The 13,636-nt window shown below is 36.6% G+C and overlaps 3 protein-coding genes across 3 annotated transcripts; 2 read left to right on the forward strand and 1 right to left on the reverse strand.

The window, feature by feature from the left end:
- Positions 1-592: 592 nt before the first annotated feature.
- Positions 593-3,490, forward strand: LOC108202906 (uncharacterized). Its single transcript, XM_017371512.2, has 2 exons — positions 593-1,198; positions 2,076-3,490. The coding sequence occupies exons 1-2, from the start codon at positions 1,091-1,093 to the stop codon at positions 3,174-3,176; spliced, it is 1,209 nt and encodes a 402-aa protein (XP_017227001.1). The 5' UTR covers positions 593-1,090; the 3' UTR covers positions 3,177-3,490.
- Positions 3,491-5,420: 1,930 nt separating this feature from the next.
- Positions 5,421-6,082, forward strand: LOC108202907 (uncharacterized). The gene has a single exon (XM_017371514.2). The coding sequence runs from the start codon at positions 5,436-5,438 to the stop codon at positions 5,958-5,960; it is 525 nt and encodes a 174-aa protein (XP_017227003.1). The 5' UTR covers positions 5,421-5,435; the 3' UTR covers positions 5,961-6,082.
- Positions 6,083-10,128: 4,046 nt separating this feature from the next.
- Positions 10,129-13,253, reverse strand: LOC108201981 (uncharacterized). Its single transcript, XM_017370332.2, has 13 exons — positions 13,091-13,253; positions 12,883-12,936; positions 12,338-12,442; positions 12,088-12,171; positions 11,819-11,934; positions 11,616-11,717; positions 11,422-11,535; positions 11,250-11,306; positions 11,108-11,174; positions 10,945-10,998; positions 10,754-10,828; positions 10,592-10,627; positions 10,129-10,466 (listed from the first exon to the last, which is right to left on the reverse strand). The coding sequence occupies exons 1-13, from the start codon at positions 13,172-13,174 to the stop codon at positions 10,260-10,262; spliced, it is 1,155 nt and encodes a 384-aa protein (XP_017225821.1). The 5' UTR covers positions 13,175-13,253; the 3' UTR covers positions 10,129-10,259.
- Between the last annotated feature and the right edge of the window lie 383 nt (positions 13,254-13,636).

A 13,636-nucleotide genomic window follows, 5' to 3' on the forward strand; every position in this document is an offset into this window, starting at 1 on the left:
ATATGATGATTTTATTAAATTGAAAAAAGATTTTGAAAGAAACAATTTCATTCCTTATATGATTTTGTTTAATCGAGTAACAATTTCATTCAAAATCACATTAAATTTTAACTGAATCAAAGTCTAATCGAGTAACAATTATATTACTTTGATGATAGAATCTTTAAGGAATTGTTACTCGGTTAAACTATTGACTTTGTTTATTCAAAATCTAACCGACTAACAATTTCATTCAAAATCATATTAAAATTTAAGGAATGAAATTGTTACTCGGTTAAACAAAGTCATATATGGAATGAAATTGTTTATTAAAATACACAGAATAAATAAAGTCAGTAGTTTAACCGAGTAACAATTTCATTCCTTAAAATCTTTTTATCAATTAAAATTTTAAAACTAGTATAATTTTAAGGCTGTCATATAAGGATTCATATATATTATATTATTATATAATGTTGTTTCTCTTCAATTAATTAACTAATATTTTTATATAATTTTATCGAATCAATTAGTTCTATTTTTGTTTTAAAAAATTTCTTATAGATAAATATACAAGAAAAAGGTAACTAAAAAATAATAAGGAAAAGGAAAGAGAAAAGAGAAAGAAGTGGGGTAGAAGCCTAGAGAGAGAGAGAGAGGAGAGAGAGACACTTTCCTCTTCATCTTAATTTTCTTAACAATCTCTTCTACAACTTCCTTGCCTGTCTGCCACCCATTATCACATACCCTCTAAACCACACCCCCTCTTCATCTCTTTCCTTCATTTTCTTCTCATTCTATTTCTCACCCTCCCTTATCATATCTCTCTCCTTATTATCCATCTCTCTGTGTTTTTCTTACCCACTTTGCAGCAGGATTTTAGGGCTCTATGTAATTTTTCTCAGCATTATCTTTTCTTCAAGAGAGAGAGGTTTTTTGATTACCCATTTGGTGAAAGTTGGTATTTTTTTGGTTTCTTGTGGTTTGATTGATTGTTTTTGGTCAGATTTGAGTCAACTTGTGGGTTGATTTTGAGTTGATTTTGTAGTCAATATTGAAACTCAGAGAGAGAGAGAGAGTTCTAAAGAAATTTATAAGGGGATAGAGAGAGATGTGGAGCTTAACGAGATTTTGTGAGAAAGTGTATATGATGGTGGAAGGAGGATCTGATTATTGTTCAAAGAAGTCTGATGATATATGTGGGAATGCTTCTGGTGAGGTAAAGATTCAATCTTTGTTAAAAGCTTCAATTTTTATGTTAAAGATTCTATATTTTCGAGATTTATATGCATTTAGATCTAATTGTTCTGTGTTTACATTGCTGGGATATGTTAGTTTTAGACAATGCTCGATCTTCTCATATGGGATTGCCTGTAATTTGATTAGTTTCTTCGAAACTGCATGAATTTGGGGAATGTTGAAGGTCATGGTCTTTGTATACTTGTGTTTTTTCATGGACCAAGTCAAAAAATTTGAAATCGGAAATAATTGCTCGAAGGGACTTTTATATTTTGTAATTCCAGAAAGTGTATGTATTTGACAAGTTTATACTTGATCATGTACATGGCACCCTTTAGTTTGCTCTAAAATTTGGATTTTTTTGACCAAGTAAACAATTTTGAAATCTAGAAGAATTGCATAAATGGACTTTTGGATTTGTATTGTCGAAAAGGTATTGTTTAGTTGATTCTTGATCATGAAAACACATGTGATTTTCTCCTATATATTATGTTTTCACGCCAATTTTGGTTCCATCTAGCATATGCAATTAGAGAGATGTATATATGTTGTAATGCAGTCCAATGGGATAGACCTCTTTGTCTTTTTTTCTCATGATTTATAATTGTGCTTATAAGATGCCATGTGATTTAGGTAAATTCCAATTAGGGGATTTTTGGTGTTTTGTTAGGAATAGTGTTTAGAGGTCTGCATTATTTTAATGGCGCAGAACAATTCTTTTAAGTTTCTTTTTTATCAGTCATAGCCTGCTTTCAACAAGCTGGTCTATGTGCTTCCGTGCCTGTAAATTGGATAGTGCTTTTTTGATCGCTTTTCCTTACCAAATGTCCTAAAGGTAATATGTTCACATAATGCAGGATTCGGGCCGTATGTTGAGCATGACAAGATTACGTTGTATTATACGGGGACTAGATTTAAAAATGTTTCTCTTCCTATTAATATTGATACCAACATGTGTCTTTGGTTTATATTTGCATGGTCAAAAAATATCGTACTTCTTGCGGCCATTATGGGAATCTCCCCCTAAACCTTTTCGAGAGATCCCTCATTATTATCATGAGAATGTGACAATGAAGAATCTGTGCAAACTGCATGGTTGGGGCATCCGTGAGTTCCCAAGACGAGTTTACGATGCAGTGTTATTTAGTAATGAAGTGGATCTGCTTACTGTGAGGTGGAAAGAATTGCATCCTTACATAACAGAGTTTGTGCTTCTCGAGTCAAATTCTACTTTTACTGGTTTGGCAAAGCCACTGGATTTCGCCAGCCATAGAGAACAGTTTCAGTTTGTTGAATCGCGGTTAACTTATGGCCAAATTCCTGGAAGACATTTAAAAGGAGAAAACCCATTCGTTGAGGAAGCATATCAGCGCCTAGCTCTTGATTACCTTCTTAGGAAAGCAGGTATTCAAGATGATGACTTGTTAATAATGTCAGATGTTGATGAGATACCAAGTAGGCACACCATCAATTTATTGAGGTGGTGTGATGACATACCCCCAATCCTTCATCTTCGGTTAAAGAACTATCTGTATTCTTTCGAGTTTCTACTGGATAACAACAGCTGGCGAGCTTCAATTCATAGATATCAGACAGGGAAGACAAGATATGCACATTATCGCCAGTCTGATGACATATTGTCAGATGCTGGCTGGCATTGCAGCTTTTGCTTCCGCCGTATCAGCGAGTTCATATTTAAGATGAAAGCATACAGTCACAATGATAGAGTGAGATTTTCTAAATTTTTGAACCCTAAAAGAGTTCAGGCAGTAATTTGCAGAGGGGCTGACCTCTTTGATATGTTACCTGAGGAGTACACATTCAAGGCAATCATCGGAAAAATGGGTCCCATACCTCATTCCTACTCCGCGGTTCACCTTCCAGCATATCTTTTGGAGAATGCTGACAAGTATAAGTTTCTTCTGCCCGGGAATTGCATACGAGAAGATGGTGGCTGATCAACAACCTCTTATGGTAGTTTCGTTGCCCAGTTTTTGTGTAAAGTTGGAGATTCAGCTAACAGGAGTGCGCGATGTTTTTGTCCAATCAACAGATGACTGCAATGTGTTAGTTCACACTACATTTCTTTCGTATATTCATATATATCATTCTTTCGGAGGCATTGTGGAAGGTTAGTTGAGTCCATAAATTTCTGGAGTGATATTGTATATAACATCAGTATGCGAGTTGGTTATCATATTTAAATTTAGCACACACATTTACCGAGTGCTGGAGCTTGTGATTATTGAAAAGTTTATTGCTTAAGATATAATTGTGCTGGTATAGCCCGGAACCACCTCTCCCTCTCCCCCCACCCCCAACACACACACACACACACAAGAAACAGTCATCAGCCCTACTGAAATTTGGAGTACTTGTTATTATCTGTATCATTGAGGGCAGGCGCCAGCTACGAGACATGGACAGATAGAATATATCATATATGATGCTTTTAAACAGTTTAAAATGCGATAAAAATATGTCAATGATTAAGCATGTATACCATTGTTAAGTTCTGTGCTGTATTTAAATATCATGGAGTTGTAGGCATGTCTTGTTGGCTGTTGCTGCCATATGGTATACAAAGAGATGGGTTAAAGTATGGTCATTTTGCTTCATATGTCAAGTATCTCGGGTAGGGTATATCGGTTACGTTTGGTTTGGTTCGTTCGAGCCGGTTATTTCGGGATATACCAGATATGTTTGGTTTGATTCGGGTCGGTTATTTCGAGTATTCTAGAATGCCAATATTATACTGGTATAATAATAATGCAAAGTTTGAGGGAGCTTATGGGTTGATGATGATGTTGGTTTCTTGGCCCCATTATCTCTCTGGCATGATTTATTATTCTACGCCTAGAGATGTCTTATAAGTTGTAACATGTGCATGTGTTCTTGTTCTTGTGTTGTTTTCTGTTCTTAACTTTCTATATTAATTATTGACGAATCAGCATGTTTTTCTAGAGTTTTTTCAACTATTCGGATCACCGATCAATACTGACAAATTCGAATAATTTATCGGGCTTGCAATTATTGACACGCAAGTCCGAGAATTTCATGAAAATTTTGATCATCCCCCTCTTACTGGATCCTTGTGATTCGGTGTTTGATTTAAAATTTTGAAGTTACGTTAGTGACTAATCGGTAGAAGTTGTATCGTTGAGCACAAAAATTCGAATTACGGTGGTGACATGAACTGAAGTTCTGTTCAATTAGAAGTAAATTGATCGAGTTAATAATATCACAATCGGAAATGATTAATACAGGATGATACAGGACAGAGGCACAGAGCTAGCTGAATGAGAAAAATGATATTATTTTTTTAATTTTAAGTCGTATTTTGTTCGTAAAAATAATACTGTTTTCGATCTAAATTCTTTGCTAATTTCAAATAATCAGCAAAACAGAAATATTATTTTTGATTTTAGCTGCGATACTTTAATTCATGGGAAATAAATCCCAGTAGGATGCAGGGTACGGATACGGGAATGTGCGGTAACACATGAATTCGGCAGATATTAATATATTAAAATTATATATTATGCATATATATATTAAGAGTTATATTTATTTAAATCAATATAAATCAAACAATTAAGTAAATAAGTACATTATCCTTAACAATTTATATAATAATTTTTTGATAAAATAATTGTTGCACTGTAAAATAGGTAAATGATTAAATAATTAACTATTTACAAAATTAATGATGAAAGAATTCTCGGCAATCGAGTGTGCAGTGCTACGGGTGAGTGAATGCTTATCTAGGAATCTGGAAATCCTTGATATCTCTATTAACGCCAATCACATTCGTTCGATTTCAGGATGAATGTAATTCTGAATTCAAAAGCACAAGTCACAATCTGTGCACTCATGCTGCGGATTCCTGATCAGACTGCAAAAACTTATTACGACAAGTAACTTATTATTTAAAGTAAGATGTAAGTTGTTAATAGTACTGAATGAATGTTACAGATTCTGCAGAGATAATGATCACATTTGGAACAGATGAACTGTGGCCTAATGCCCTTCGAAGATAAGCATTACAGATTCTTTGCAAGATGGCCTAAAGTTCTAAGGATCTTCTGATTCGAAGAAGAAAAGAATCTGACAGACTACCGTCAGTAGTGCTACTTTCGGGCCATGATCAGACAGGTATGAGATGCTTAATATCTGATAAGAATCATCAGGTAACACTATAAATAGCACTTACTATCATGAAGAGAAATGCAAGCTCAACGACGAAGATGGTTCTGCAATCAGAGATGTTCCCTGGTGGCTACAAGCAACAGAGCTACTCACACGATGGCTACTCCTCCTCGGGCTATGGCCAAGGCCCGATGCATATGGGACCAACTCCCTCCTTCAGCTCTTCTCAGATGATGCATTCTGGAACTCATGGGCATGGACACGGTCAGCACCACCACAGCACCACTGATTTTCAGAGCAGTGCCTCAAACGGGCATATGTCTGGCCCTTTCACTCATGGCAACAGTTTCAGCCATGGAATGCCAGCAGGCGGCTATGGGAGTTCTTACACCAGCAACTTCAGCCATGGAATGCCTACTGGCAGCTATGGAACCTCTTACCATGGGGCAACAGTCGGCCCCATGGGATCGAAGATTGAGTCACTGAAGCATGACTATAATAACTATGGTCATTCAAGCATGATGCATAGCCCTATGCATGGAGGTCACCAGTCTGCTGAGTGGAAACTCAAGTCCATTGAAGACGACGACTAGAGATGCTATGATACTAATGCATCAGAAGTATGCAGACTCTAATTACTTGGCAATGTCTCAAATTTCCCACATATAATGTGGTTGTTATATTACTAAGCTTGAATAAACTCTTATAATATCTACTGGATTTTCTCCCTGGGAAATCATCTCTGATGCTATGATCACTAGAAAGAATTCAGAAACAATATTTCAGGTAAGCGGAAATCAAAAGAAAAACGCTTAATCAAACTCGTATGAAGATTAGCAGCCCAGCTATGGACATCACAGCCTTAACTAAATCATAGCCAAGTCTAAATAAGAGAATTACCTGTTAATCGTATTTCTTCAGGAAGTCAGAAATATCTGCTACTTTTATACTATCGCTATATCTCCTTTTCTGAAATTTCTTCTATCAAATAATTAAGCATCTTTAATATTCAGATGAAACCAGACATAGTCAGATTCATAAATCTCATTCTGCAGTCTCCCCTACAGGTCTTGAAGTCTCATCACCACTTCCTGTTATTTATCTTGTAGTCCCTATACAAGCAATAAACATGTGTGCTCCTTTATATTTTTGTAAAATCAAATTTCAAAAAAAAAAAAAAAAAAGTCACTAAGAAAAAGGTAGCTAGGATTTTTGACTTCACGGATTCTGGCTTATAAGTCGGAAGTTGACTTATAATTTCTTTACACGAACTGTACGGGTAAGCTGTTTATGACTTATAAGCTCAGAAGTTGGGCTTTTAAGCCCAGCCAAACGAAAAGAATGGATTCTGGGGATAAATAAGTTTTACAGATCTGGAAAAGAAAAGAATCTGAGTGCTACTGTCAGTAGTGCTACTTTGTGACCATGATCAGACAGGTATGTGATGCTCCATATCTAGTAAGAATCATCAGGTAATGCTATAAATAGGATTCATTACCATAAGGAGAAATGCAATATTAGGATTGAAAATGGTTCTATAATCTGAGATGTTTCCTGGTGACTACAAGCAACAGAGGTACACACACGATGGCTACAGCTCAAAAGATGGCCAAGAACTGGGCTTGTATATGTTCCTCACTCCACCCTTAAGCTCTTCTGACAGAATGACGAATTCATTTCGGCATGGTCCACAACGCCAGACCATTGATGATTTTCACAGCAGTGCCTCAAAGGGGCATAATTCATCACCTTTTTCCCATAGCAGCAGTTGCAGCCGTAGAATGCCACGTAAGTGTACATCTGTCATAGTCCCAACTGGCAACAATCCGTGGAATGCCCCCTGATAGCTATATCTCCTTTTTCTGATATTTATTCTATTAGATATTTAAGCATCCTTAATATTCTGATGAAACCAGACATCGAGACCTGAAGGAGTTTAAAATTGTGACTTATGACTTAACGTGAGACAAACTGAGATTATAAAATGTCTTTTATGATAATTTTGACTTATAAGTTATTAAAAATGTTATAATAAAAATAAGTGATTTACTGGTAAGTTATGACTTATGGATAATTTTTATTAAAAAAAAGTTTAAAAAATTAAGTCACCGAAAAAAGTAACTCAAACTAACTTCTGCTTCCGACTTTAAGTCAGTTTTTGACTTATTTCCGACTTTTAGTCAATTTATGACTTATTATACAAATAAACATTTTTAGGCTTAAAGTCATAAACAACTTTAAACCTCCTGCTTCAAGCAGAAACAAACAGGCTCAGCGTCAGATTCATAAATCCGATTCTGCAGTTCCTCCCCTCCAGGTCTTGAAGTCTAATCACCAGTTCCTGCAATTTATCTTGTAGTCCCTATACAATCAATGATATGTGTGATTATTAATAGTACTGGATTAGTGATACAGATTCTCTAAAGATAATCATCACACTTGAACAGATATACTGTTCTTTAATGTGCTTTGAAGATAAGCATGGATTCTGGGGATAAATTAGTTTTACGAATCTGGAAAAGAAAAGAATCTGAGTGACTACTGTCAGTAGTGCTACTTTGTGACCATGATCAGACAGGTATGCGATGCTCCATATCTGGTAAGAATCATCAGGTAATGCTATAAATAGCACTTATAACCATAAAGAGAAATGCAAGATTAGGATTAAAAATGGTTCTATAATCTGAGATGTTTCCTGGTGACTACAAGCAACAGAGGTACACACACGATGGCTACAACTCAAAAGATGGCCAAAAACCGAGCACGTATATGTTTACTCCACCCTTAAGCTCTTCTGATATGACGAATTCGTATTGGCATGGTCCAAAACGCCCCACCATTGATGATTTTCACGGCAGTGCCTCCTATGACAGCAGTTGCAGCCATAGAATGCCACGTAAGTGTACATCTGTCATAGTCCCAACTGGCAGAAATGGGAGTTCTTGCTATGGAGCTACAAGAAACTCCAGCCGTGGAATGCCCCCTGATGGCTATTGGAGCCTTTACAATGTGGCAGCAGACAGCCCCGTGGGATCAAAGATCGAGTCACTGAAGCATGATCATGATGATTATGGTCATTCAAGCATGCCCCATAGCCCTATGCACCAAGGTCACCAGTCAGCTGAGTGGGAACTCAGGTTGAACGACTAGGGATGCTACGGTACTACCATTAAGGCATCAGAAGTGCGCATACTTGGCGCGTCTTTGTGGTTGCTTTGTAAGCCACTGCTTGAATGAATTCTATAAACATCTACTGGAGTTCTGTAGCTTGTCTCCAGTATTATTATGGTAAAACAATCACAGCCTTAACTAAATTATAAACGCGACAAATAGTTCTGTGCAGCTGCTCTTCATTTGTTTTTCTGCAAAATTTCTCTTGTTTTTTGAGCTGCAGCCTTATCTGCTGTTGCTTGATCTCTTACGAGACTAAAATAAACTGCTAAATATCATTCAACATTCAAAACCAGTGTACGCAAAGTTCTGATGGATCTGTGTGTTTGTGTGTATCCAGTTGCTTAGACTATAAGCAAGGAATAAAAGATTAGAACAACAATTCTTGAGTCAGAAATTTACGACTTCTCCTTCTAGTAATGTTCTCCCTACTCGAATCTTTGACGAGATAGAACCTGATTAAATCTACAAAACTAGAAGCCCGAAGCTTCTTACAAGCAGCTTTAATGGACCTATCTTTCTTCAGTATAATCTATACGGGGATGCTCCTAAGTACAACGTACTCATCTAAGTTTATTTTTAAGGACTATCTTTCTTCAGTGTAATCTATATACGTGTTGATGCTCCTAAGTACGTACTCACCTAAGTCAGGACATTTATGTATTTTTAAAGATTAAAGCAAATAATGACAAAATTACCGCTAATGTATACTGCGTACTTAGCTAACTTACCTAAGCACGTAGGAGCATCGTACTCATCTAAATAAATCATTTCCAACTAGGTTGAAGACAGATGTCAGCAATGAGTTTAAGAATCAATGTTTTGTTCGAATCAAACATTCCTTAAACAAACAGAGTTGTGTCAAATATGAGTTAGGCATTTTACTGGTGGAAAGAACACGAAAATGTCAGGCGCCAGCGCCACAACACAGGCTGCCTAAAAAGAGCTAGAACTAAATTCTCTTCGGTTTCAATCACTTCTTTCGACTTTCCTATCATGAAAACTACCTAATCATGGTACTATATAAGCGCGAATGCACATCAACAAAAATCAGATATCCAAGATTTCATTGTCATAATTTTTCAGAACTCTTGAAGATGAAGTTCACCTCCTTCCATGACTACAAGCACAAGCTGCAGTACAAACACCATAGCCATCAGAAGCCGGAGAATGCACATATGCCACACAAACTCATTGATGCTCCTCCATATTCAAGCATTTACGTAACTTCTCAGGGATTTGAGGCACCTACTAGAAGGAATCTACTGCTAAATTATGAGCATGCAAATCATGAAAAGGCTCAGTGTGATGGAAAGGTTAAAGTTAATATTGATGCTGATGCTGAGGACTATATCAACCTCAAGCATAAGAACTTCTTACGTGGTGACTCGTATTGGAGCACTGACAGATGAAATCAGATTGCTCGAGTCCTTAGGCATGCATTAACACGCAAGCCAACCAGCTGGGGATTACAATGTGTATCAAAATAAGATGTTTCAAACTTCTTCCTTTTCCTTTCTGCACTTTTCTATATAGTGTTACTAAATAATGCATCATGTCGAAGGTGATTTGTATTTTACTCTTTCGGGTTTAGTGTGTGATTGATTAATATAATTCTCTGTAAATCTTACTTTCCTCTATAAAGATAAAAAGTTCAAGAACGAAAATGTTGAGATTGCTGGACTTAATAAGTACTACAATAATATGTTTAAGGCTCTAAACTAGACCTTTTTAGCCGGTGGCCTGAGCCTGCTGGTGATCTGGCTGTGGTTGTTCATCCTCATGCTTTTGTGAAAATTGGTATGATAGGGAATATTGGAAGGATCAACACCCATAGATGAATAATAATCCTTTTCAGCATCTTTAAACCGTTGTCCAAACATTCTCCATTCTAGTCTGCACCTCTTCCTCACCTGCATCCTCGTTTCCTGCAACCAAAGGATCATGAAAGTTATGTTCATGAAAATCAAGACTCCCCGAAAATACAGCCTGCAACATGTATCTGGTTTATTAGGATACAGTGTCAGAAATATATAACAGTCACGAAGCATACCCCTTGCTTTGGTACTTTCCCATCACCAGCTTTCCCCTATGAGAATCGAAAGGGTGAAACATTATATTTTCTTTAATGTCCAGTAGGTCTAGTATAACTGTATAAGGAAGTAAAATACAAAGAATGTGTACATCAAGCTTGCTACTTGCTAGTGCACTATACCTGATCACCAAGTGATGGAATGCCTTGATGAACGATCCACTGTGCATCTACGACTCCTATCTTCTCATAAGCAGGCTTCACCAGAGAATCATCATCAAATTTAGAGGGAACAGATTCTATCACATTACAAAACCGAATGCATCTACTTTAAAATAAACTCTAAACAGAAACTTATTGTAATAAAAGCTGACCTCAATACATTGCTGGAGGAAAAAATCGAGTCCCCATCCATGGACCAGGTCATTCTACAAGGCCATAACAAAGAGAGTAACTGGAAGATGGTAAAAGCTGAAAGGGAAGATGTAGGACCTGGGACATTCTCGCAGTTGAAAAATTATGAACTAATACTGATACCTGGATCAAATGCCACACACATCGCCATGCATCACGGGAAAATACAGGAGCCATTATTTCAACAAACCTGCAACCAGAAGAGGCAATAAGTAGCAGACTTCAAAGTCCGAAAGCATAAACTTGTAAAACAACCATATCATACGCTGCACAGGGAGGCAAATGAGGATCCTTGCACCATTCTGGTATCTCCTCTGCTTTTCTAATGAAATACATTTATAAACAGCACAAAAGAGAAAAAATCACAGTCAGTTATATATATTATCCACAATAAAAGGTTACTGGTGGATGTTCTTGTAAAATTGCCATGATCTTACTTGTGAACTTCACGGTCTTTCATTCTTCTTGTCATTCTCCATGCTTGTCCACTCTCAGGTTTCAAACCAGGCTGTGAAATCTCCAAACCATGTTTTTTCACAAGTTTAATGTATCTGAAGATAGCAAGTTACTAGGCGAGTTTGGTGACTTTGACATGTGTCAAAAAATTTAATTGTTTACTATTAATACTTACTCCTCAGCATCAAAATTCTCAACACCAAGATCCTCATCCCAGATAAATATGTAGTCATAAGCTGCAACGATGTCAGGATGAAGGAATCTTTTTGCATACCACCTTGGACAAAAGTCATCAAAGCTTATAAGCATGACATAGACACCTTGACAACCTGCAGAAAGATGGACGAAGTGTCCAAATATCCTAATATACTTACTCACCACTTTGTTTGCCCCTGGGCACTGACATGGATAGCCTTCTTTGACCATTCATATTCATCCCATTCACTTGCTCGATTATCATAATGAAACAGAAGAATTGTGAAGTTCTCTGAAAACTGCAACAGCAACATGATCAGAGAGACAAAGGCCTAACATATTGCTAGCATTGTGGCCTAGTGTACCTTCTTCTTCTGGTAAAAAGAGGTCAAGGCCTTACTATTCATATATATTTCAACTTTTATGAGTAACGTAGTGAGGGAGGGGCTGACCTTCTTAATAGCAGCATCGATATTATGCCTCTGATTATAACCAACTGTAAAAGTCACAAGATACTTTGGCGTGATACTTAGGTCCTGCAAACGAAAGATTGATCAATATTTCATACATTATCAAGTAATATCATGCCCGACCACTTCCACTTTTGAAGTTTCCAAATGAGAAAAGCAAATACAGAATTCACAGAAGTAATCACTCCTTTCATTAATTCACATGATTCTACTAATGACTTCAGAGAATTACCTCACTGGGTTTACCATACATTCTTCGAAGATAAAGGTCTGAATGAGGCACAACAATGCCTGGCACTAATCTTTCTGCACCTCGAGGATTTGATGGAACCCATATCTGTGCAAGTTCATTAGAGACGTGCAAACATGAGTCATAAGTTTTTATATTGAAGAAATAGTCATACCATGTTAGGGAAAAAAAAAAATACTTGCATACACATTAGCCTTCTACATATTCTATGCCAGGATATAGGTGGTCTTAGACAGGAGAAGCTAATATTTGCTCAATACCAGGAGCGGATCTAGTAAGAGGCACGGGGGACACGTGTTCTAATTATTAATTGCAGAAAATGTGATAAATTCTTGCCCGAAACAATGAAATTACGGATATATTAGCCTCTGACCACCCATGAGTACATGATTAACAAACCAAACAGAGTTAAATTTTTAATTAATATTGAAAATGAACTAATTAAACAGAAACTTTGGTTATTTACTGTGAACAAATAGCAAAAGTATGAAACTATAATGTACTCATTACTGTAACACAAGGTGTACCTTCCATGTGTCTTTAAAATCCTGAGCTTTTGTTATCGCGAAGATCGAAGTCATCTGTCAGTGGAAGAGACAATTTTTAATAGACGTCGATCACAGAAATTTAAGTACTCAGACATTCATCTTCAGAGGCTACTCGACCTCTTGTTACTGAGAGAAGTGAGTATCGACTAAACTACAATACTAGGAACGATTCAAGATATATATTTACCTTTTCAGACAAAAGTACAGGATACGATACTCCAAACAAGAAGCCGGAAACAACTCCAACCAATGTCACCAGGATGAGCCTCATGTTCTCATTCCGTTTCTTACGAAAACTGTTGCGCCTGAAAAAAGTAAAAATTTGCACTATAAGTTGAAGTTGGCGGAAACACCGGGAGGCTAACCCATTAGTTTTAGACTCCTCTTCTAAAATCAATAAAAGAAAAATCAGGACCGGAATTCAGAATTTAGACATGTATTTTAAATTAGTCGAATTTCAAAATCCTGGTTCCGCCTCTTTATTATTTTAAGTAGTATACTAAAATAGTAAACCTGTGAGGGAAGTGATCAAGTGAATGTCGAGTCCTTGAATTCTTCATTTACAGATTATGAACTTAACTTGGGAGAGTTGCAAGGAACTAACAGAAGTACAAGAACATTGTATTTGAAATAAACAAAATGATATAGGTACAAAATCTGTTGTCAGGTGTGACTTTTTTTGGTCGGAAATTTGGCCTTATCCAAAATTAGAAATAAAGAAATTTGGATTTCA

Source organism: Daucus carota, chromosome 9 (assembly GCF_001625215.2).
Source record: "Daucus carota subsp. sativus chromosome 9, DH1 v3.0, whole genome shotgun sequence".
In the NCBI taxonomy this organism is placed as follows: Eukaryota; Viridiplantae; Streptophyta; class Magnoliopsida; order Apiales; family Apiaceae; genus Daucus; species Daucus carota.

Bases quoted from the DNA above. Each gene is read 5' to 3' on its own strand.
- LOC108202906 (XM_017371512.2), top strand. From the start codon at position 1,091: ATGTGGAGCTTAACGAGATTTTGTGAGAAAGTGTATATGATGGTGGAA. The intron at 1,199-2,075 runs GTAAAGATTCAA...CACATAATGCAG, and splicing joins GTGGGAATGCTTCTGGTGAG to GATTCGGGCCGTATGTTGAG.
- LOC108202907 (XM_017371514.2), top strand. From the start codon at position 5,436: ATGAAGAGAAATGCAAGCTCAACGACGAAGATGGTTCTGCAATCAGAG.
- LOC108201981 (XM_017370332.2), bottom strand. From the start codon at position 13,174: ATGAGGCTCATCCTGGTGACATTGGTTGGAGTTGTTTCCGGCTTCTTG. The intron at 12,172-12,337 runs GTAATTCTCTGA...TTTCGTTTGCAG, and splicing joins TGTATGGTAAACCCAGTGAG to GACCTAAGTATCACGCCAAA. The intron at 10,829-10,944 runs GTCAGCTTTTAT...TCTCTGGTGAAG, and splicing joins TCCTCCAGCAATGTATTGAG to CCTGCTTATGAGAAGATAGG.